Source organism: Cetorhinus maximus, chromosome 2, assembly GCF_964194155.1.
Source record: "Cetorhinus maximus chromosome 2, sCetMax3.hap1.1, whole genome shotgun sequence".
NCBI classification, from domain to species: Eukaryota; Metazoa; Chordata; class Chondrichthyes; order Lamniformes; family Cetorhinidae; genus Cetorhinus; species Cetorhinus maximus.
In genome coordinates, this window is record NC_135880.1 from 45,672,435 (window position 1) to 45,696,396 (window position 23,962).

Below are 23,962 nucleotides of genomic sequence, written 5' to 3' on the forward strand. Positions count from 1 at the left end.
GAAAATTTCTCCACTTTCAAAACCTCTTCTGTCGCACATGCTTTGGTCCTTCAACTGTGACCTTTTACATAAACTCTCATCCTTACTCTAATTCTCTCCCTAAAACCTCTTTGCTTTGCTGCTGCTTTCTCCTCCTTTAAAAGCCTCCTTTCTGACCATGCTTTGTCATTCTCTTGTAACCCATCACTTGGCATTAATTTTTCTTCTATAAAATAACTAAGGTGCTACATAAATGCAAGCTGTTGTAAAATAATGAAGATATTTCAATAAGCAAATGCATTAGTATTAAAATTGAAGAACATTATAACCTAGGGTTTGTGATCAAACCATTGGAGTATTTATTTAATGGTTACAGATGATTTAAAAAACAATTTAAAAATGCATATTGCCAAATTTTAGCAATAGATAAAAAAAATTAATTTTAAGAATTCATACCGGTATATGAAAACAGAGCAGGCAACTATTAAAATGAGAATTTTTATATTCAGAGGTTTCACTAAGACATTCTGCAAATTTATCTTAAGTATCTTGAAAATACAGCAAAACTCCTTGTAATGTAACATTAAAAAAAGATATGTACTTATTATGGAAACAAAATATTGAATTTGTCCAACAATAAAAAAATAACTTGCATCTAAGTTTCAGCTGTATTTCCTTTCAGTTATTTACCCTGGATATGGTATAAAAGGTAGGCTATTATAACATTACTTGTACTGATAAATAAGTACCCATCTTTTAATTATATTGCCAAAAAATCCCTGATTAGTTGTCCAGTATTAAAACATAGTTAAAGCATTTTTACAAATCTGAACATTTACATAATCTTAAAACTTATATATGTAACCACAACTGAGCTTCAACTGTTGTTGACTCACATCAACAGATGTTGCCTGAATAGATTATTTCTGATGCATTATCGGTAACAGTCTATAGTACTTCTTCCAATTTCAATATTTGCAGAATGAGATGTTTAAGAAGAATTTTAATGCTATTTATGTGACTAAATAGCATCAAAAACTTGGTCAGAGAATCAGCCCTGATGATTTAGGCAAATCCCTCACAATGAGAAATAATCATTGCACATAACAAAATGAACATACATCTACATATAACGTGTTCTATTTAAGCTGGATGTATGGAGCTTTAGTAGACCCAAGTACCAATAATCATTTCAAATGCCTCATGCAAAAGTAGATCTTTTGTCCTATTTACAAATCACATTAAAAATGTTTTCCATCAAACAATTCAAATTATAACAAAAGTTTACCAAGTTCTAATTGTTTAAAAATTCTCACTATGCCTCAGTAAGAGAAAAAATGTTTTAAAACTTGTCAGGATACTCTGTAGGAAAAGATTTAAATCATGCAATTGTTTTTTTTGGCCCATAAAACTTCTGGCATTACATTTCATGTGATACAATAAATGGCCACCCTGCAGGGAAATGAATGCTCAGTTTTAATTTCCAGTGAAACTGTGACAGTAGCTGCAGAATTTGGCATTCAGGATCTCTGGCTGTCATAGTTGCTGACCATTTGTTTGATGTGAGACAATTTCATCTTAAGCTGCTTGCAAAGCTTCTTCCTCTCCCGATAATCAGCAGACTGAAAAAAAAGAAAGAAAATCAAATGTCTGGAGAATGTAGTATAATATTAATAAAGATGACCAATATTTACCAAAAATTCCTATGACAAGAGAAAAGTCAGATAATCAAATAACAAATTGCAAAGGTGAACTGAATCCTTGAAAGCTTTGTGAAATATTGGTTAGAAAACTGCCTAGCATAGATTCAGCTCATACTGATGTGATCTCCTGTTAATGACACAGCAGTTGGTAAAGGCCGAGTTGTTTAAATTCCAGAGGGAAACTTGAACAACTATCATAACCTATATTTTCAATTGGTATGTTTGAGATGCAGCTCTGAATTCAGGAGTAAGACCTAGATGGTGCCGGAGGGAGGGCTTTAGATTTCTGGGACATTGGGACCGTTTCTGGGGGCGGTGGGGCCTATAAAAGGTGGACGGGTTGCACCTGAACCGGAATGGGACCAACATCCTTGTGGGGAGGTTTGCTAGTACTCTTGGGGAGGGTTTAAACTAACTTGGCAGGGGGATGGGATCCTGAGAGGATGTTCGGCAAGGGAAGATGCACAGCCAAAATTAGAAGAGAAAGCAAGTGAATCTGGAAGACATAGAAATTATAGGCCAGTTAAGGCACAAGGGAGTTTGGCAAGGTTGGATGTTATTTATTTTAATTCAAGGAGTCTGACAAATAAGGCAGATGAGTTGAGGGCACAAATTAACACATGGAAGTATGATGTCGTTGCTGTCACAGAGACATGGTTGAGAGAGGGGCAGGATTGGTAGCTCAATATTCCAGGATATAGGGTCTTCAGGCGAGGCAGGGAAGGAGGTAAAAGAGGAGGGGGTATTGCAATATTGATCAAGGAACCAATTACAGCAGTAAGGAGGGATGACATCTTAGAAGGCTCCTCAAATGAAGCCATTTGGGTAGAACTGAAAAACAAAAAAAAGGAGCAATCACATTGCTGGGAATGTACTATAGGCCCCCAAACAGTCAGAGAGAAATAGAAGAACAGATATGTAGGCAATTTTCAGAGAAGTGTAAAAATAATAGGGTAGTAATAGTGGGGGATTTCAACTTTCCCTAACATTAACTGGGTTAGTCATAATGTGATAGGTTTAGAGAGAACAGAATTCTTAAAATGCATCCAGGAGAGCTTTTTAAACCAGTACGTAGAAGGTCCGACAAGAGAGCTGGCAGTCCTGGACTTAATTTTAGGCAAGTGGTAGAGGTATCAGTGGGGGAGCATTTTGCAGATAGTGATCATAACTCTGTTAGTTTCAAGGTTGTAATGGAAAAGGACAAGGACTGGCCAGAAATCAGAGTTTTAAATTGGGGGGAGGCCGATTTTAATAAGATCAGATATGATTTGGCCAGAGTGGACTGGGAGCAGCTACTTTTAGGTAAATCTGCATCAGAGCAGTGGGACTCACTCAAGAAGGTAATAGGGCCAACATATTCCAGTAAAGACAAAGGGTGGGACCAACAAATCCAGGGAACCCTGGATGTCGAGGGATATACAGGATTGGATAAAGAGAAAAAGGGAGGCTTACAGCAGATACAGAGGGCTCAAAACAGCAGAAACATCAGTGGAGTATAGAACGTGCAGAGGGAAACTTAAAAAGGAGATTAGGAGAGCAAAAAGGGGGCATGACAAAACATTGGCAGATAAAATAAAGGAAAATCCAAAATTATTTTACAAGTACATTAAGAGTAAGAGGATAATTAGGAAAAGAGTAGGGCCCATTAAGGACCATAGTGGTAATTTGTGTGTGAAGCCAGGTAGGGTTCTAAATGAATACTTTGTTATGGTGTTCACAAGTGACAGGGACAACGTGGGTATCGAAATGGGGCAGAAGGACTGTAATATAATTAAAGAAATTAGCATAAAAAGGGAGGAGGTTCTAAGTGATCTGGCAGGCTTAAAAGTAGATAAATCTCCAGGCCCGGATGAAATGTATCCCAGGACTGTTGAGTGAGGCAAGGGAGGAGATAGCAGGGGTGCTGGCAATAATTTTCAATACCTCTCTGGCCACAGGAGAGGTACCAGAAGACTGGAGGAGAGCCAACGTGGTACCGTTATTCAAGAAAGGAGGAAGGGGTAAACCAGGGAACTACAGGCCAGTCAGTCTAACCTCAGTGGTGGAGAAACTATTGGAAGCAATTCTGAGGGACAGAATTAATCTACACTAGGAGGGGCAGGGATTAATCAAGGACAGTCAGCATGGTTTTGTTAAGGGGAGGTCATGTCTGATCAATTTGATTGAATTTTTCGAAGAGGTGACCAGGTGTGTAGATGAGGGCAATGCATTTGACGTAGTCTACTTGGAATTCAGCAAGGCTTTTGATAAAGTCCTGTATGGTAGACTGATAATGAAGGTAAGAGCCCATGGGATGCATTGGCAATTTGGCAAATTTGATCCAGAATTGGCTAAGTGACAAGAGTCAGAGGGTGATGGTCGAGGGGTGTTTTTGTGACTGGCTGCCTGTGTCCAGTGGGGTTCCACAGGGATCGATGTTGGGTCCCTTGCTGTTTGTGGTATATATAAACGATTTAGACTTGAATGTAGGAGGGTTGATCAGTAAGTTCACGGATAACAAGAAAATTGGTGGGGTAGTAAATAATGAGGAGGATAGCCTTAGATTACAGGAGGATATAAATGGGCTGATCAGTGGCAAATGGAATTTAATCCAGATAAGTGTGAGGTGATGCACTTGGGCAGGACAAACAAGGCACGGGAATACACGATGAATGGTAGGACCCTGGAGAGTACCGAGGATCAGAGGGACCTTGATGTGCATGTCCACCGGTCCCTTAAGGTAGCGGGACAGGTAGATGAGGTGGTTAAGGCAGCATATGGGATACTTACATTCTATTCCTTGGCTAATAAAGGCAAGCACAGGGAGGATATGCTGGAACTGTTTAAAATTGTTTAAAAGGCCACAGCTAGAGTATTGCGTGCAGTTCTGGAATCCTCATTATAGGAAGGATGTGATTGCACTAGAGAGTGCGCAGAGGAGATTTACCAGGATGTTGCCTGGGCTGGAGAGTTTTAGTTATGAGGAGAGATTGGATAGACTGAGGTTAGTTTCCCTGGAGCAGAGGAGATTGAGGGAGGACATGATTGAGGTGTATAAAATTATCAGGGGCATAGATAGGTTAGACAGGAAGGAACTTTTCCCCTTGGTGGAGGGATCAATAACCACCAGGCATAGATTTAAGGTAAAGGGCAGGAGGTTTAGAGGGGATGTGAGGAAGAATTTTTTCACCCAGAGGGCAGTGGGAATCTGGAGCTCACTGCCTGAAAGGGTGGTAGAGGCAGAAACCCTCATAACATTTAAGAAGTATTTGGATGTGCACTTGCAATGCCATGGCATACAAGGCTGTGGGCCTGGTCCTGGAAAATGGGATTAGAATAGTTAGGTACTTGTTTGACTGGCACAGCTCGATGGGCCGAAGGGCCTTTTTCTGCGCTGTAGACTCTATGACCACGAGCCTCGAAAGGTTTTTTTATATAAAACTAAATTAAACATTTATTAATTCAACAAATTAAACATACACATGCTTACAAATTACTATCACAATAACCTTTAAACAAATCCTCAAATTAATCATTCCCAGGTAAATCTTCACCAAGGCAACAGTAACCCATAGGCACCAGGCAAAACACATTTGACCTTGCGAATTCAAAATGAGGTTCCTTTCAATTTGTTTCCTTTGCAGACACAGTTGAAGGCTGACAGGCTGGTTAGATCTTAAATGCTTCTGACTTACACACACAAGCTCCTTTCTGTTTATACCTAGCTTTTCCTTTGAATGTAAATTTTCCAATGTATTACTAGGTTTTTTAATTTTCTCTCTCCTAACCTCTCTCCTAACAATAATCTTTTCATTCCACCAATTTTATAAGTAATATAAACACATTGCTTGGCATCTCCCAGCTAGGTGCGAGATTTTACCCATTCTTTTGAATGGTTTATTCAACAAAGGCAAATTGACACTTTATCTTCTCCTCCTTACATTTATCTAAATTAACATCTCAAACTATTATACATCAAAGCAGCCAGACTAGCTGGCTTTAATCCAGTTAAGACGCACAGACACAGACCATACTGCAATTCCAATTTAACAATGATTTCCAATAACTTTATAGACATTAATGACATCTCCTCATTGGTAGCAGAGATCTCCAGGAAATGAGCTTAGTCACTCAGTTCAGTTCCTGAGTTATGTAACACTAAATTGCCTATACAAACACTAAACTAAAAATCTCACCTGAAAAAAATAACTAGAGGATGGCTTTTGGTTGAAGTACCTTGTTGAGGTCAGATGGGACATCGTTATACCTAATCTATGCTTTGAATAGAACTTCTTGACTGGCAAGAAATAGGGAAGTTAAACTTATTAAATAGTTGCTATCTGCTTACTTCTTCAAACCAATGTGAAAATAGTAACAGTGACAAGAATGCTGATTTTGGAAGCTCTGAAGTAAAGGGTCATAGCTTCAGCTGACAGCAGAAAGGTGTGGTTTTACTCAAGTTGACCTGTTAAAACTCAGCTGCAAGGAAACATATACCACACCACTGGGAGAGGCACGCGTACAAATAACATTTCCCTAGTCTACATACCTACTGCACCCCCCACGCTTTTGCACATTGGACAATATCTTCACTACCTTTAATTAAGCAGCAGCTTCATTGGGGCAACAAGCTAAGTGAGAATATGCAAATACTAGAATAAATAAAGTGCTGAAAGAAATATTCCAAGTAGTTAAAGGGTTCATGAAGCTTGAAATTTCCTTGCCGTAGGTATTTCTCAAATTAGTTTTCAAAGTCTCGGACAAATAGTCTACAAAATTGGAGTGGAAAAAGTGATAAGCCCCCAAAGCATCATTTACTGACTAGTTGTTTGGTAGGAGAGAATTACCATGGAAAATAACTAAATTACATGGATACTGTTCCATGATGGAAAACAAGAAGAAAAAATAAATGCAGGTATTTCTTGCTAAGAGCTTGTCAGTGGGAAGAGTTCACCCAACATAATTGAAGTTTTATACTAAACGATTAGTAGATTTTAGATGACTCACATTCTTCATTTCCCTTAGTCTATTATATTCAGCAGCAACAGCCTGAAGACAGAGGTAGAAAAGAAACATTAAGCACAAAGTAATGTTTTCTGGACTTCATGAACATTTTAAAGTTTTGTTTGAACAGTTGAATTATATTAGATTCACAAACTACTATGCAAATATACCATACAAACTCTCCCATCACAAGGCTGTGAATGCTGAGTCCATTGAAATTTTCAAGATTGAGATTGGCCAGCAGCAGCGTCTGTCCCTCAATTCGTGGATGAACCCCTGATCATGTCAGAGTTCAACATTATAAATGTTTCATTTATAATCATTCTTGGGTACCCTGATGGCTTAATTGTCAAAGACAGCACATTACGGAGCCAGGTGTGATCTACAATTTTTGGCAAGATACCAGATTTCAGCCGGGCCAGCAACAGGGGTGCTACAATTGGCTGCAGCTTCTTGGGTTTGCAAAGGAGTGGGGGAAAAAAAATCAGGCTCGCACTCCTGATTGTTATCCTCCAACTCCTCCAAGAAATTATGCACACAAGTCAGGTGAGGATGTGCTTCAGCCAGGCTGTGATGCTGCCCCTTCTATGTCTATCAATACTTATCATCAAACTGTCCAAATGAAGAATGGCCGCTTGGCCATCCAGTGTTCATGTACTCCAAACAAATAGAAGTTTCCTAAAATATGCATATTTGGACTTCAAACTCCCCAAATAATGTTCCTTGTGTCAGCATTGAGATAAATCACAGACATCGCAAATAAATGGATATATTTTCCTCTGGCCTTTCATTTTATGGAAGAAAAGTCAATGCAAGTGTGAAATTGGTATTCCGATTTTCACATTCATACCAACTTTTGCTCACATTATGTATATCCCAGTGAGTTTCCCTCTTGCAAGGACTTAAACATTTAAATATAAGGAGGAAAAGCAAGCAGTCTCCTGTCAGTGTAAATCAAAACATGACCAACACTTAGTGCCAAATGCGAGAAAAACAAGTAAAATCATGCAAATGGCACTTGGGTTCCTTGAGGGTTGTGTGCATCAAATTAGAGTATGAGAGGAAGCTTGCAAGAAATGTAAAAACAGGTAGCAAGAGTTTCCATAGGTATTTAAAAAGGAAAAAAGTAAAGTGAGTGCTGGTCCTCTAGAGAGTGACAGTGGGAAGTTAATAATAGATAAGGAAATGGTGGATGAAATGAACAAATATTTTGCTTCTATGTTCACTATGGAGGATACAAAAAAGCATTCTAGTAATAGCTGTTAATCAGGAGGTGGAAGGGAGAGGGGAAACTTGGTGAAATTACAATCACTAGATTCTGGAAAGGTTCCATCAGACTGGAAAGTAGCAAACATAACCCCTCTATTCAAGAAAGGAAGGCGGCAGAAAACAGGAAATTATAGGCCAGTTAGCTTGACGTCTGTCATGGGAAAGGTGTTAGAATCGATCATTAAGGAGGTTATAGCTGGACACTTAGAAGGTCTCAAGATAATACAAAAGAGTCAGCATGGTTTTGTGAAAGGGAAATCATGTTTAACCAATTTATTGGAGTTCTCTGAAGAAGTAACGTGCACTGTGAATAAAGGGGTGCCTGTAGACATGCTGTACTTGGATTTCCAGAAGACATTTGATAAGGTGCCACATCAAAGGTTATTGTGGAAAATAAAAGCCTATGGTGTAAGGGGTAACATATTAGCATGGATAGAAGACTGGCTGGCTGACAGAAAACAGCATACATAAATGGGTCTTGGCAGAATGTGACAAGTGGAGTCCCACAGAGGGCTGTGCCGGGGCCTCAACTGGGACTGCAGAATTCTGAGGTGCAGAGGGATCTAGGTGTTCTCGTCCATGAGTCACAAAAAGTTAGTATGCAGGTACAGCAAGTAATTAAGGCGGCTAATAGAATGCTATCCTTTACGTTCAATTCCTCATAATAAAAGTAAGGATATTAAGCTTCAGTTATACAGGGCATTGGTGAGGCCGCATCTCGAATACCGTGTGCAGTTTCGGTCTCCTTATTTAAGGAAGGATGTAAATGCGTTGGAGGCGGTTCAGAGGATGTTTACTAGATTGATACCTGGAACAAGCGGGTTGTCTTAGGAGGAAAGGTTAGCAGACTGGGCTTGTTTCCAGTGGAGTTTAGAAGAGTGAGGGGTGACTTGAATGAAGTATATAAGGTCCTGACCAACCTCGACAAGGATGGCATGGAAATATGTTTCCTCTTGTGGGTGAGTCCAGAACTAGGGTTTACTGCTTAAAAATTAAGGGTTGCCCTTTTAGGACAGAGACGAGGAGAAATTTTCTCCAGAGAGTTGTGTAACTTTGGAGCACTCTGCCTCTGAAGGCGGTGGAGGTGGGGGTCATTTAATATTTTTAAGGCAGAGGTAGATAGATTCTTGTTAGGCAAGGGCAGCAAAGGTTATTGGGGGTAGATGGGAATGTAGAATTCAAAACTCGAACAGATCAGCCACGATCTTACTGCGTGGCGGAGTAGGCTTGAGGGGGTTGAGTGGCCTATTTCTTATGTTCGAAGATTCAAGACATACCCGGTGCTGCTCGTCATCCTCAGTCTCATCAATCTGCTTGTCCAACTGTGAAAACTGTTTGTTGATTTCATCCAGTTCAGCCTGTAAACGCTTGTATTGCTGATGATCATTGTCAAACTCCCTCTTATAACTTTGTCTCTGCTGATCTGAGGTGATTGGTGGGTATTGACTGCAAATGAAGTTCAATACTTATTAACACTACAGTTTCACAGAAAGATGGGAGAGAGTTACATTCTTTCATAACTGGCAAAATGGCCTCACGAGGAGTTTCTTAGTACCTTTCCAAATCGTCATCATCCAGTTCATCACAGGATTCTGCACCAGTTGTATAATCTGTTTCGTAGTCCTCATTCTCTGGTCTTTTTGCTCTACCCGGCCTCCTCTTCCTAGGTGGCTTCCTCTGTGAAGATGGTTTGCTTTCATCAGACTCTCTGCTGGATGTAGGTTGAGTTGGCCCCTCATGCATTAGTGGAACCGAAACTTCAGGAATGCTGCAACGAAAGTTTTAAAGCAGAAACATGAAACTTTATGCCAGCCAACGCATTAAACAGATTAGTTTGCAGCACTTTTAACGTGCTCTTATAATTGGAATCTGTAGCAATTGATGCCAAAGATGATCTCAGTGCATCACTCTCAACTGTGCTTAGGAAAAGAACTGACTCACAATGGGGTAATAATTCTATATATATAGTAGCAGGATTTCAGCACCTCACTTGTACTTCAATATGAATCATATTCAAGACAGGATGAAAGAGAACAAAAAACAATGCCTGAGTGATTGTTTTTACACAACTTTAAGGAGCCATTTATAGATGTGTTGTCAGGCTATATGTAATTGAGCAACATTAGGCCTCAAGAGGGCAGAATTAGATGAGATCATCTTGTTTATATTTGTAAGCACGTGAGCATTTAAAATTACAAACAAGCCAGTAAATAAGAATGGACTGAAACTACAGGCAGCAAGAAGTAATACTAATCAAGAAGTCAGAACAACTTGTACTTACTGAGTAGGTCGGACATCATTAGGCTGCGTTCTGTTTTCTCTGTTGGGCTCATAGTCTGGGTCATACAGGGAACCATTAGGTTTGTAAGGATATCCATCGTGTGTTAACTCCTCAGGAACCCCAGACACATTATTTACCTTGAATGGGCAAGAAAATTATGTAGAAATATTCTTTTCAAAAAAAGGTAATACTTTTTCTATAAATATTTATCAAAAGTAAGTCTTTTTCCATTTAGTATTTCCTTTTTTGCAACATATTTTTGATTGATTCAGTCTTGACACCTCCGCTACTGAGTTGCTGAACAAACAGCTATGCCCAAGACTCCAAGTGCCTCCTGTAGCCTGCCATCAGTGACTGCCCAGATTGGGAAAATGAACAGAATGGGGATTGTTCATGGTTATCAATACTCTAACATAACATTATCCAGGAGGGCCAGACACACGTACTGTTTGCACACACACGGATAGAGTGCTTTTACTATTGTAAAGCCTCCGAAGGTGCCTCACAGAAGCATTATCAAACAAAATTTGGTTCCAAACATATAAAAGTAGTAAGAGGGAAGATGAGCAAAAGCTTGATCAAAAATGTAGGTTTTAAGGAATATCTTAAAGAGATGTAGAGAGGCAAAGATGTTTAGGGAGGGTATTCCAGAGCTTAGGGCCTAGATAGCTGAAGCCACAAACACCAATGATGGAGCAATTAAAATCAGGAATGCAAAGAAAGGGCAGAATTGAAGGAGCAGAGATCTACGGGGTTGGAGGAATTATGGGGAAAAAAAAGTGGCTAGGCGGCTTGAAAACAAGGATGGGAATTTTTAAAATTGAGGTGTTGCCTGTCTAGGAGCCAATGTAGTTCAGCAAGCATAGCAGAAAAATGGGTAAATGGTCCCTGCTGCCTGTATTGCACAAAGTTTTAAGCAAATTCAAGTTTATAAAAGGATGAAAGATTGGAAGCCGGCCAGAAAGCAATAGAACACTTAAGTTTAGAGTTAACAAAAGGTATGGATGAGAGTTTCAGCAGCAGAAGAGCTGAGGCCAGGGCAGAATCGAATGAGGTTACAGAGCTGGAAATAAGCAGTCTTGATGGTTTTGTGAAAGGGAAATCATGTTTAACCTATTGGAGTTCTTTGAAGGAGTCACATGCATTGTGGATAAAGGGGAATTGGTGGGTGTACTGTATTTAGATTTCCAGAAGACTTCTGATAAATTGCCACATCAAAAAGATTGTTGCGGAAAATAAAAGCTCATGGTGTAGGGAGTAACATACTAGCATGGATAGAAGATTGGCTACCAAACAGGAAGCAGAGAGTTGGCATAAATGGATCTTTTTCCAGTTGACAAGGTGTGACGAGTGGTGTGCCACAAGAATCAGTGCTGGGGCCTCAACCTTTTGCAATTAATAGAATTGAATTGGATGACGGGACCGAAGGAATAGTTGTTAAACTTTCTGGTGGCACAAAGATAGGTTGGAAAGTAAACTGTGAAGAGGACATAAGGAGGCTACAAAAGGGACTTAGATAGGTTAAATGAATGGGCAAAGATCTGGCAAATATAGTATAATGTGGGAAAATGTGAAATTGTTCATTTTGGCAGAAAGAAACATTATCTAAATGGTGAGGGATTGCAGAGCTCTGAGATTCAAAGTGATCTGAGTCTTCTAGTGCATGAATCACAAAAGGCTAGTATGCAGATGCAGCAGGTAATTAGGAAAGCTAATAGAATGTTATCATTTATTGGGAGGGGAATCGATCACAAAAGTAGGGAACTTATCCTTCAGTTGTACAGGGCACTGGTGAGACCACATCTGGAGTATTGTGTACAGTACTGGTCTCTTTATTTAAGGAAAGATGTAAATGCGTTAGAAGCAGTTCACATCAGGTTTATTAGACTAATACCAGGAATGGGTGATTTGTCTTATGAGGAAAGGTTGTACAGTTTAGGCTTGTATCCACTGGAATTTAGAAGTGTAAGAGGTGACTTGATTGAAACCTTTAAGACCCTGAGGGGACTTGACAGGGTGGATGTGGAGAGGATGTTTCCTCTTGTGGGAGAATCTAGAACTAGGGCGTCACTGCTTAAAAATAAGGGGTTGCTCATTTAAGACAGATGAGGAGAAATTTTCTCTCAGAGAGTTGAGTGTCTTTGGGCCTCGCTTCCTCAAAAGGCAGCGGATGCAGAGTCTTTGAATACTTTTAAGACAGAGCTAGATTCTTGATTAACAAGGGCATGAAAGGTCATCGGGGGTAGGCAGGAACGTGGGGTTGAGGCTACAATCAGATCAGCCATGACCTTATTGAATGGCGGAGTAGACTTGAGGGGCCGAGTGGCCTACTCCAGCTTCTAATTCGAATGTCCATTTGTACAAATGTGGTCAACAGCAACACCAAGCCTGCAAATGACTGTGCTTAGGTTCAGACAGTTGCCAGGGTTAGGCAGCTTACATGTTGGCTGCATTCAAAGTTTGAATTTTCTTTCCTCAATATCCAAATTTTTCACCTTGCAACATTTTGCACATATGAAACACACTAAGGATGATTCTTCCCATCTGAGGTTCTTAAAAGACAATGTAGACATGGTATATTTATTTTGATGAAGGGCCCGTGACTGAAACATTAACCAATCTTCTCTCTTTATAGATACCGATTTGTGTTTTTCCAGAAACTATTTTGGTAATAACCAAAACCATATACAATATATACAGGTTACTTCATTAATATAAGCAAATACTGTAAAGCTCCTGGCATTAAATGTTGGAAAAATATTTACTTCATCAAAAATTAGCTCCTAGCCATAAACAAAAGAGCATTTTGGTGGGCACCAACATATATAATAAAATGATTTGCTATCACCAACCTCCCATTTAATTTGTTATAAACAGTATTGAATTTTCACAAATGCTTTGCACAATGGTTTTTAAAAAAAAAACAATCATCTGTATCAATACAGATCACATACAGCTTCAGCCATATCCCATTTCTTGAATTAAACTGACACAAAACAGACTTAACCTGGTCAGAAGGACCCAACCCAACCATTAATGCCTTTTCTCTCTCTTCCTTTGCAGAGGCCCTGTAACAGATATATGACCTTTTTGTGCACAAGACAGATTTGCACCCTAAACGTGTCATACAATGTATATGAATGGATTTCCAGACTCATCTCTATTTCTACTACCATTTGCATGAGGATTCATTTTGCCAATTCTCCCTCATTTTCTCCTACTATTCTACCAGATTCACCCAAATAACCATTGTTCTGTACAATCAAGAACAGACTGTAGGCTGGCTATTTGACTGTAAGGGCACCATCAACAAATCCTGTCCACTTACTAGTAAGAATCATTGGACAGAAATTAGGAACAAGAACTCTGGATGATTTTTCTTCTCTCGAGCCGGAAACACTGAGGACAGATGCGGTCTTTTGTGAGAACTTGTTAAAACTGCTCTCTACTTCAGTTATGAATAAATCCTAAAAGAATTTCAGGAGAAACTTCTTCAGCCAGAGAGCAGACAGAACGTGGAACTCACTACTACAGAGAGTAGCTGAGCCGAGCAGCATAAATGCATTTAAGGGGAAACCAGATAAGTACGAGTGAGAAATGAAAAAAGGATATGTTGATGGCAATTGGATGAAGTAGAATTGGAGGAGGTCCATATGGAGCATCAACAACGATACAGACTATTTGGGCCGAATGGCCTGTGCTGGAAATTCTATGTAATACATCCAATTCAGAAATCTGACCACGTTTGCAAACTTTAAAAAAAAAATGTACATGCACAATCTAAGCAGTTGATTGGCTCTGAAGCCTTTACAATGCTAATTTATAGCCAGCCAATAATGTTGAGAATCGTCTTGTCTACTTTCTTAAAAAAAATGCTCTGACAAACCAAGTTGGAAGACCAAACACCATTGTACAGGATATGATGGAGGCTGGAAATGTAGAAAGGTAATTGAGAACTAGTGATTAGGTGACACCAAGCTGCTTTTCCATAGCAACATGTCAGAGATTAGTATTTCAGTATGGGAGAGTTGCAGGTACAAATCCTTATGGTATCGCCACAGCAATTTAATCTTTGGTGGGGGTGGGGGGGGCATGAGTAAGGTTGAGGGGGAGAAATAGAATTTGGAAAGGTCAAATCCATTTTAGTTCCTCCAATCAAACGTTGGATAGCTTTGTGGTTTTTAATTTTTCATGTCAATTTTCTTTAAGGATCCACCCTTAATTAATATTTCATTCATTTTAAAAAAATATACACAATAGTACACATAGTATGAAATGTATACATTATTCCCTTGTGATATAGTAAGCTGCAGCACATGCTTATTAAAAATCACTGGCTTTTTCTCTTTCAGGACTGGTAAACCTGCACTACAGGTTGCAAATGTATAAGTGTATGTATATATTTGCCTTTTTCTTTGTATTGGCCTCTCATGCTCTTTTGATCTGTTGATGGCTTTCCATTGCCTCATTGAGATGATCATCCAATCCAACTGTCTTCTATGTAATAAAAGCAAAATACTTCGGATGCTGGAACTCTGAAATAACGTCTTATATTTAGCAATCTGCAGCTCAATCAGTTGATTAACTTCTTCTGTCATTGCCAGCGGCTTCTTTACCCCATTACACCAGTTAAAATATTTACTTTTCTTTCAGTCTGACAAATATTATCTTTTTATAGAAGCAAAATACTACTGGAAATATGAGATGAAAACAGAAAATGCTGGAAAAAACTCAGGAGACTTGACAGCATCTGTGGAGAGAGCAGCAAAGTTAATGTTTTGAGTCCGTATGACTCTTCTTCTGAAGCAGCTTCATACGGACTCAAAACATTAACTCCAGTTCTCGCTACACAGATGCTGTCAGGCCTGCTGAGCTTTTCCAGCATTTTGTTTTTATTATCTTTTATAGATGCTCGGGGACCCGATATGTATTTGCAACACTTTGGTTTTGTTTCGTGAAAAGTAGAAATTACTTTTCCCTCTTTCAACTGTACACAATAAATATTAACAATTTACCTAGGCAACCTTGGTTTCCAGAGGACAGCAACTTAAACCTTTACTATACAGATGTTAAATTCGATTACATTAGCACCCAGAAGACAACCTAGCATAAGAATGGATTGAATGTGAAAGGTGCTACATAAATGCAATCTTAGGATGTCCAAAAGTGTTTTACTGCCAATGAAGTATCTTAAGTGTAGTTGCTATTGTAATGCAGGAAACACTGCAACCAATTTACACACAGCAGGCTCCCAAAAAAGCAACGTGGTGATGCCCATAAAATCTGTTTTAGAGATGTAGGCTGAGGGATAAATATTGGCCACGACACCAGGAATAAATTAGTTTATTGTGTCCTGGTGGCAGAATAACGTACCTGAACTGCTATGGGTCTAAGTTTCTGTTGCTCAGATATGAGAATCAGACTTAGTTGTGTAAATGCCAGCACAAGTCCCCTGGAATCAAATCTAAATAACGCCAATGTAAAGACAGTTTCATATTCGCCTTGGAGGTTTTTTCCCCCTCAGAGCTCCTGGTCATAACCCTATGTTAACCTTTCCAGGTTCATTAAAACCACCAATTGCTGGGAAACCTGTAATAAAACATTTAAATGTAGTAAAGCACACAACAGGCTAAAAAATAATGTGGAGAACGGAAGGTAGGATTAATGTTTCAGGTCCATGATCCGTCAGAAGCCTGTGCTTTGCTGAAGGGTCACAGACCTGAAAAAAATAATTACCTTCCCATCTTCAGCAATAGTGCCCGATCTACCTCATGTCTCGTGCATTTTCTGATTTTAATTTAGATGTCTCGCACCTGAAACATTTTGCTGGGAAGACTTATTTTTGCTTAAATATGAGCCAATAGCAGCCTCCCAGTTCCTTGCAAACACAATTGAGTGACAATGAAGCAAATTCTTAAAACCTTTACACATGAATCCAGACACAGACACACTCGCAATTACAAATTGCTTTTCCTGAGATCCACACTCCGTGCCATGCGCCGCCATATGAACACACTCGACCTCTACCTCCAGCAGCGCCGATGCACCCTATTTCCAAGCTGTCCTTGCCCCAGTTTCATTTTATTCTTCGTCTCATCCGACGCCTCAACAAGAAACTTTGTCTCTTTCTTTCAGATGCAAAGGAACGCAAGCTCGAACAACTCATTGAAACCAACGCCCATCCAGGACCCTCCACCCTTGCCCGTCCCTCTGTCCCCATCCCATCTTCCAATCCCAGCCCTGGCCGTGTATTCACCATACCCTCTGACCTTCCCCTCTCTGATGCTGAACGCTGAGTGCTCAGCAAAGGACTCAGTTTCATACTCTTATGCCCTCATCTCAATTAATTTCAGGCTCGGCACGATGTTGAACTCTTCTTTTGCCGCCTTCGTCTCCGTGCTCACTGCTTTGGACAGGAGTCCTCTCCCCTTTCAACGGATCCTTTTAGCCGCCTCCAATATTCTCCCTCCACCTGGACCCCTCCCTCTGGATTCTTACCTTCTCTTGATCTTTTCATTGAGAACTGTCGGCATGACATCAGTCGTCTCAATTTCTCTGCTCCTCTCACCCACTCTAACCTGTCTCTCTCTGAACTTACTGCACTCCGTTCTCTCAGGTCCAACCCTAACTTTGTCATCAAACCTGCTGACAAGGGAGGTGCTGTTGTTGTCTGGCGCACTGACCTCTACCTTGCAGAGGCTGAGCGTCAACTCGCAGACACTTCCTCCTACCTCCCCCTGGACCATGACCCCACCACTGAACATCAAGCCATTGTTTCCAGGACTGTCACTGACCTCATCTCCTCTGGAGATCTTCCCTCCACAGCTTCCAACCTCAGTCTCCCAACCTCAGACGGCCCGTTTCTACCTCCTACCCAAAAACCACAAACAGGACTGTCCCGGCAGACCGATCGTGTCAGCCTGTTCCTGCCCCACGGAACTCAATTCTTGCTATCTTGACTCCATTCTCTCTCCCCTTGTCCAGTCTCTTCCTACCTACATCCGCGATTCCTCTCACGCCGTACATCATATCAACAATTTCCAGTTCCCTGGCCCCAACCGCCTCCTCTTCACCATGGACGTCCAATCCCTCTACACCTCCATCCCCCACCGGGATGGTCTGAGGGATCTCCGCTTCTTCCTCAAACAGAGGCCCGAACAATCCCCATCCATCACTACTCTCCACCGTCTGGCTGAACGTGTTCTCTCACTGAACAATTTCTCCTTAAACTCCTCTCACTTCCTCCAAATAAAAGGTGCGGCTATGGGTACCCGCATGGGCCCCAGCTATGCCTGTCTCTTTATGGGGTATGTGGAACATTCCTTGTTCCAGTCCTATTCAGGCCCCCTCCCACAACTCTTTCTCCGGTACATCGATGATTGCTTCGGTGCTGCTTCATGCTCTCATATGGATCTGGAAAAATTTATTAATTTTGCTTCCAATTTCCACCCCTCCATCATTTTCACATGGTCCGTTACTGATACTTCCCTTCCCTTTCTTGACCTCCCAGTCTCAGTTTCTCGTGACAGACTGTCCACCAATATTCATTACAAGCCTACCGACTCCCACAGCTACCTTGACTACAGCTCCTCACACCCCGCTTCCTGTAAGGACTCCATCCCATTCTCTCAGTTCCTTCGCCTCCGTCGCATCTGTTCTGCTGATGCCACTTTCAAAAACAGTTCCTCTGACATGTCTTCCTTCTTCCTTAACCGAGGTTTTCCACCCATGGTGGTTGACAGGGGCCTCAACTGTGTCCGGCCCATCTCCTGCGCATCCATCCTCACACCTTCCTCTCCCTCCCAGAACCATGATAGGGTCCCCCTTGTCCTCACTTATTACCCCACCAGCCTCCGCATTCAAAGGATCATCCTCTGCCATTTCCGCCAACTCCAGCATGATGCCACCACCAAACACATCTTCCCTTCACCCCCCCGGTGGCATTTCACAGGGATCGTTCCCTCTGGGACACCCTGGTTCACTCCTCCATCACTCCCTACTCCTCAACCCCCTACCACGGCACCTTCTCATGCAACTGCAGAAGGTGCAACACCTGCCCCTTTACTTGCCCCCTCCTCACCGTCCAAGGGCCCAAACACTCCTTTCAAGTGAAGCAGCATTTCACTTGCACTTCCCTCAATTTAGTCTACTGCATTCGCTGCTCCCAATGCGGTTTCCTCTACATTGGAGAGGCCAAACTCCTTCGGTCTGTCCGCAAGCATGACCCAGACCTCCCCGTCGCTTGCCATTTTAACACTCCACCCTGCTCTCATGCCCACATGTCTGTCCTTGGCCTGCTGCAATGTTCCAGTGAAGCTCAACACAAACTGGAGGAACATCTTCTGACTAGGCACTTTACAGCCTTCCAGACTGAATATTGAGTTCAACAACTTTAGATCATGAACTCTCCCCTCCATCCCCACCCCCTTTTCCAATAATTTTTAATAGGTTTTTCTTTTCCCACCTATTTCCATTATTTTTAAATGTATTTCCATCCATTGTTTTATCTCTACCTTTTAGCCTATTTCGATCCCCCACCCCCCCCACCCCGCCCCCACTCTCCCTTAGGGCTATCTGTACCTTGCTCGTCCTGCTTTCTACCCTTAATGTCCCCATTATCACATTCCTTAGATAATATCACCACCGTCAACACCTCTTTGTCCTTTTGTCTATGACATCTTTTGGCAATCTCCACCTATCACTGGCCCTCTATCCAGCTCTACCTATGTTCCCCCCGCCCCCCCCACCCCTCCACAACCCCCCTCTAAAACCAGCATATATTTCACCTATTTTCTATTTTTCCTTACTTCTCATGAAGAGTCATTCAGACTCAAAAGGTTAACTGTATCCCTCTCCGCAGATGCTGTCAGGCCTGCTGAGTTTTTCCAGGTGTTTTTGTTCTTGGTCTAGATTTCCAGCATCCGCTGTATTTTGCTTTTTGCTTTTCAACGTGTTGGTTTCAAACATTAGAATGGAATCCAACAATAGCCCACAAAACCAGTTTCCCTAGTTTTCATTCCAAATGGTTCGTCATTTCAGGGTTTGTTTTTTTTATTCTTTTATGGGATACGGGTATCGCCGGCTAAGCCAGCTTTTATTGCCCATTCCGAATTGCCCTTGTTCAGAGGGCATTTAAGAGCCAACCACATTGCTGTGGGTCTGGAGTCACATGCAGGCCTGATGAGGCAAGGACAGCAGGTTTCCTTCCCCAAGAACATTAATGAATCAGACTTTTATCATCAGGCTTTTAATTCCAGATTCTTATTGAATTTAAATTTCACCATCTGCCGTGGTGGGATTCGAACCCAGGTCCCCAGAGCATTACCCTGGGTCTCCGGAATACCACTATGCCACCGCCTCCCCCAGTTGAAGTGAGCTAGAGATTCCAAAATGGCTTCAATCAGTAAAGAATTCCTGCTCTTCAATGTTGGGAGCAAACTATAACTCAAGTTGCCAAGATCAAATTGCAATTGAAAAATTCACTTCCAGCAAGTGAGTCTTGTAAGTGCACTGCCAAGGGCTACCTACTGGGACACAATGGTAGTTGTACTTTAAAACACAGGAACGTAGTAGCAGGAGTAGGTTATTTGACTCTTTGAGTCAGCTCTGCCGAGCATGGCTGATCCGGTTGTGGACTCAACTCCACTTTCCTGTCTGCCCCCCATAAACCTGGACTCCCTGGTCTATCAAAAATCTGTCTAAATCAGCCTTGAATAAATTCAATGACCAAGCCTCCACTGCTCTCTGGGGAAGTGAATTCAACATACTGCTGACCATCTGAAAGAAAAAAAATTCTCTTCTCAGTTTTAAAAGTGAGACCTCTTATTCTTAAATTGCGTCACCTAATTCTAGTCTCACCCACAAGTGGAAACAACCTTCCCAGTATCTACATAGATAAAAACAAAAAACTACTGCGGATGCTGGAAATCCAAAACAAAAACAGAATTAACTGGAAAAACTCGGCAGGTCTGGCAGCATCGGCGGGGAAGAAAAGAGTTGACGTTTCGAGTCCTCATGTCATGTCAGTTCTGCTGAAGGGTCATGAGGACTCGAAACGTCAACTCTTTTCTTCCCAGTATCTATACTGTCAAGTCCCCTCAGTATCTCTCATATTTAAATATTCTTCTAAACTCCAAACAAAACTTTTTGGAAATTGATGATTTTATTTTTCCTTCCAACTTCTCTCCCAAGGCACCAACTCACATTGGAGTGTGGAATAGAGGAGAAACAGAGCTATTTCAAAATTAGTCAATTCTGCATTATTACATACAGAAAAATAGACTCATTGTAATTTAGTTTCCAACTAGCACTGGACTAATATCTCTGCCAGGGTTCAGTTAACAAGTTATACCATTGCCTCCAAGTAGATGACGATAAATGTGTTCCCATTTAAAAAGGGTTAAAGATTTTAAAGGTAAAGGCAGTTGGAAATAAATTTTGTACAAAAAGAAAATTCTACCATGGACAAATGAAATCAACTGAAGTGAAAAATGAAGGAGAGGTCATACACAAAAGACCAGAATTTGAGGAATGAATACTTAGGCAGTAACTCAAAGGTTTTGAAATAAGTAGTTTCAGTGAGAGTGAGGTAAGGGGGGAGGCTACAGAAATTAGAGAGATGGATGTTAAGACTTGGTTGTAGCCAGAACATGGGACCTAAAACTGGAGCCAGGGGCAAAGAGGATAGTGATGTTGGAGACCATCTGGCATAGCCTGGGGGAGGGAGTGGAGTCAGTAACAAGATTATACTGTTTCTGGCAGAGGTTCAACATGAAAACCCTTTTTGTACCCAATGCTTAATCAGAGTTTATTCTGGCTTATCTCCGACAGTATTGGACAGGCGGTTTGATAGCAGAGGTATGTGTAGACTGCAGGGAAGTGAAGTGGTTGATCTGGTGTATCAGCAGACAGATGATAACTGACTATGCACACAGATGAAGTTGCCAAAGGGGCAATATGTAAATCAGTAAACGGAGAGGAGAGAAGACAGAACTTTAGTTACAAAGTGGGTCAGTAGGCGAATGAGTATGTGTCGGCTGGGGGGGGGGGGTGAAAAAGACATTACTGGGGAGACATACGAGTCCAGTGCCAGGAGATACACCACAGTGGAGTGCTCAGCAGAACAATAGCATGATTGAACACCATGGAGAAACAAAGAAGAGTGTTACGTTGCAGCCACAGAAGATATCACTGGGGTCTTTAATAAGGGCAGATTCTGTACGCAATGGGCAGAAACCAGAATGATGAAATTCAAACAGAGCATGTTGGGAGAGATAATCATGAAGTTAGAATGTGATAACATTCATAGAGGGAACTGTATGAATGCTTGATTCAACAGGAATGTGGGTTTGATGTAAAAAGAACAACCAGTTTCTGTGCTGAAACATGGCCTGCACGAGTTGATGGGCCTTTTCTTGTTTCTATATTTATTCCAATATTTTTGCATTCATAGGCTGTAATTAAATTGAGTGTCATTCAGAAGCCAAAATAAAATCTGACATGGTGAAAGGAACATGAACAGACATTCCAATGAGTTGGGTTGATGAGGTAGTTCTGCATTTAACCTATATTGTAGGTGACACAAGAGTTCCGGACATAGTGGAAAGCAGCGGAAAAATAGTGGCACTATTTAAGATAAGAGGATATTAAAATCAATTTTTAAATTATAAATAGTGTATTCCATATTCCTCCACAAAAGTTCCACCACATTGTGTCAATTTAGGTGGCCGTCAAATCTGAAGTACATTTCTAGATCAGTGTAGGAAATGACAACTATAAATTTGAGACATTTCACAATTCAAATCACTTATTTTAACAACACCAGCAACCCACATAAAACAGGTAGGAATAAGCCCTAAAACATGTAAAGGGAACAAAAACTGACTCCGAACCAAAGGAACAAATATTAGGAGGAATGACTAAAAGTTTAGTCAAGGAGTAATTTTCAAGGAGGGTGCTACAGGAGTTAAGATTTAGGAAAGAGCTCCAGAGGTTAAGGCCTAGATGTCTGAAGGCATAACCACCAGTAGGGCAAAAGGATTGGAGGATGCCTATAAAGACAAAGTTGGAGGAACAGAGTTAGATGGCCATAAGGCTTGAAAGGCGAGATGAGGTCATGGAAGGAATGTCACAAAAGAATGGGAATTTTAAATTTGAGGCATTGATGGAATGTGGATCAACAAGTACCATGGTGGTGGGTGGGTAGGATTTGGTGTTAGGAGGTACAGAGCAGAGTTTTGGCTGAGTTGAAGTTTATGGAGGATGCAAGATGGGGTGCTGGCCAGGAGAGCATTCGAGTAGTTGAGACTGCAGGTAACAAAAGCACAGTTTGGGGTTTCTTCAGCAGACAGGCTGAAGCAGGAGCAGAGAAAACAAATGTTACAAAAGAGGAGGTTGGTGGTTTTTGTGATGGAGAGAACATAGAGGTTGAAAGCTCAGCTCAGAATTTTCAAGCTATAAAGTTTCAATTCAATTCACAATATAAACCAATAGCATGGCAGCTTTCAAAACTGAACTTTCTGTCAATTAAACTAACTTGTCTAATTTGTTATTTCGTCTTTTTTATACTACAATTGAATGTTGTTTGCAACGTTAGAGAATCATTATAAAAACTAATTTCATAATCCTAATTAAACTCCTTTTGATGTCAAGGAGAACTACTCTCCCTTCTGGACTACAAAATAGTCAAAAGAACCTGTTCTGCACATGCAATTTAATATCATCTAGCATGTGAACAGAGCCAGGATAGAGACAGGTGTTAAATGAGAAATTGTAGTTCACTTCAACCTTTCCAAATGGAATGCAGGTTTCAACTAAGACTTGAAATGACAGTTAAATGTAAATATTATCAAAGTTACAAAAACTTAATTTACTGCTGTAAGAAATGACATTACAAGGGCTTTAATTCCTATGCATAGGATAGCCTCATCTCTTTTAAGTATAAGGTTTAACCACACAAATAAGCACTGGTATCATATTACAGATTCATCCTTCGAAACTTGCTCACAGGCACACCCAGAAACTAACTACATGAAAACATCTCAGTATTGCACAAAATTCATTTCAGCAAGGTGTCTGCATTTTAACATTAGCTAACTAATAATTGGCACACGCCAATTATTCATGTGCGACAATTCCAGAATCCAAATATTTTGCATGATCTTGCTCGATGAATGTGATCCTTTGGCAGAAACTAGCAACCCTCCATTATTAAAGAAAAAAATATTTTCTCAATACCTTTGAAAAAATTAATAATTCAAACAATATCCTGTTTATTTGCTCCCCTCCTCCGTATCAATTGTGGGACCTACTGCTAAGCTCGATCTGTTCTGGACAGCGATCAAGTTCAGGAACCATGATATTTTACCTCCCTCTTAACCAGGCCAGTTTTACAGTCCTACCATATACTGAAGAACCAATAACCTTCTTATAGAGCATCACCTTAATTTCTGAACAACATTTTGTAAATATATACAAGCATTTAGCTCATTACGTCGAAATGTATGTAAACTTGCTATGGACTTGATTTTCCAAATTGTTTCTAATGAAAAACATTGAACTTTATTTACAGGCTGCAGCAGCAGTTACATGCTTCCATCAAGTTCCACAGCTAGAAGAAGAACTCCCATTCTAAGGTTCCCTGTGCTTACAGCTGATTCATTCATAGTGTCATGTGATACTATACAACACAATAAGTCTTAAAAACTTCAGTCTCTACATTCCTTAAAGCTACAATTACTACAAAACT

The 23,962-nt window shown here is 40.7% G+C and overlaps 1 protein-coding gene across 1 annotated transcript in view; it reads right to left on the bottom strand.

Annotated features, from left to right (window-relative positions):
* Positions 1-314: 314 nt before the first annotated feature.
* The window catches only part of LOC144690010 (uncharacterized), a 96,682-nt gene continuing 73,034 nt past the window's right edge, over positions 315-23,962 (bottom strand). The window contains exons 11-15 of the mRNA XM_078557545.1: positions 10,216-10,352; positions 9,490-9,702; positions 9,212-9,380; positions 6,669-6,710; positions 315-1,601 (exon numbers count right to left, since the gene is read on the bottom strand). Coding sequence (XP_078413671.1) covers positions 1,500-1,601; positions 6,669-6,710; positions 9,212-9,380; positions 9,490-9,702; positions 10,216-10,352 — 663 coding nt within the window. The 3' untranslated portion in view covers positions 315-1,499. The remainder of the gene's footprint in view (positions 1,602-6,668; positions 6,711-9,211; positions 9,381-9,489; positions 9,703-10,215; positions 10,353-23,962) is intronic.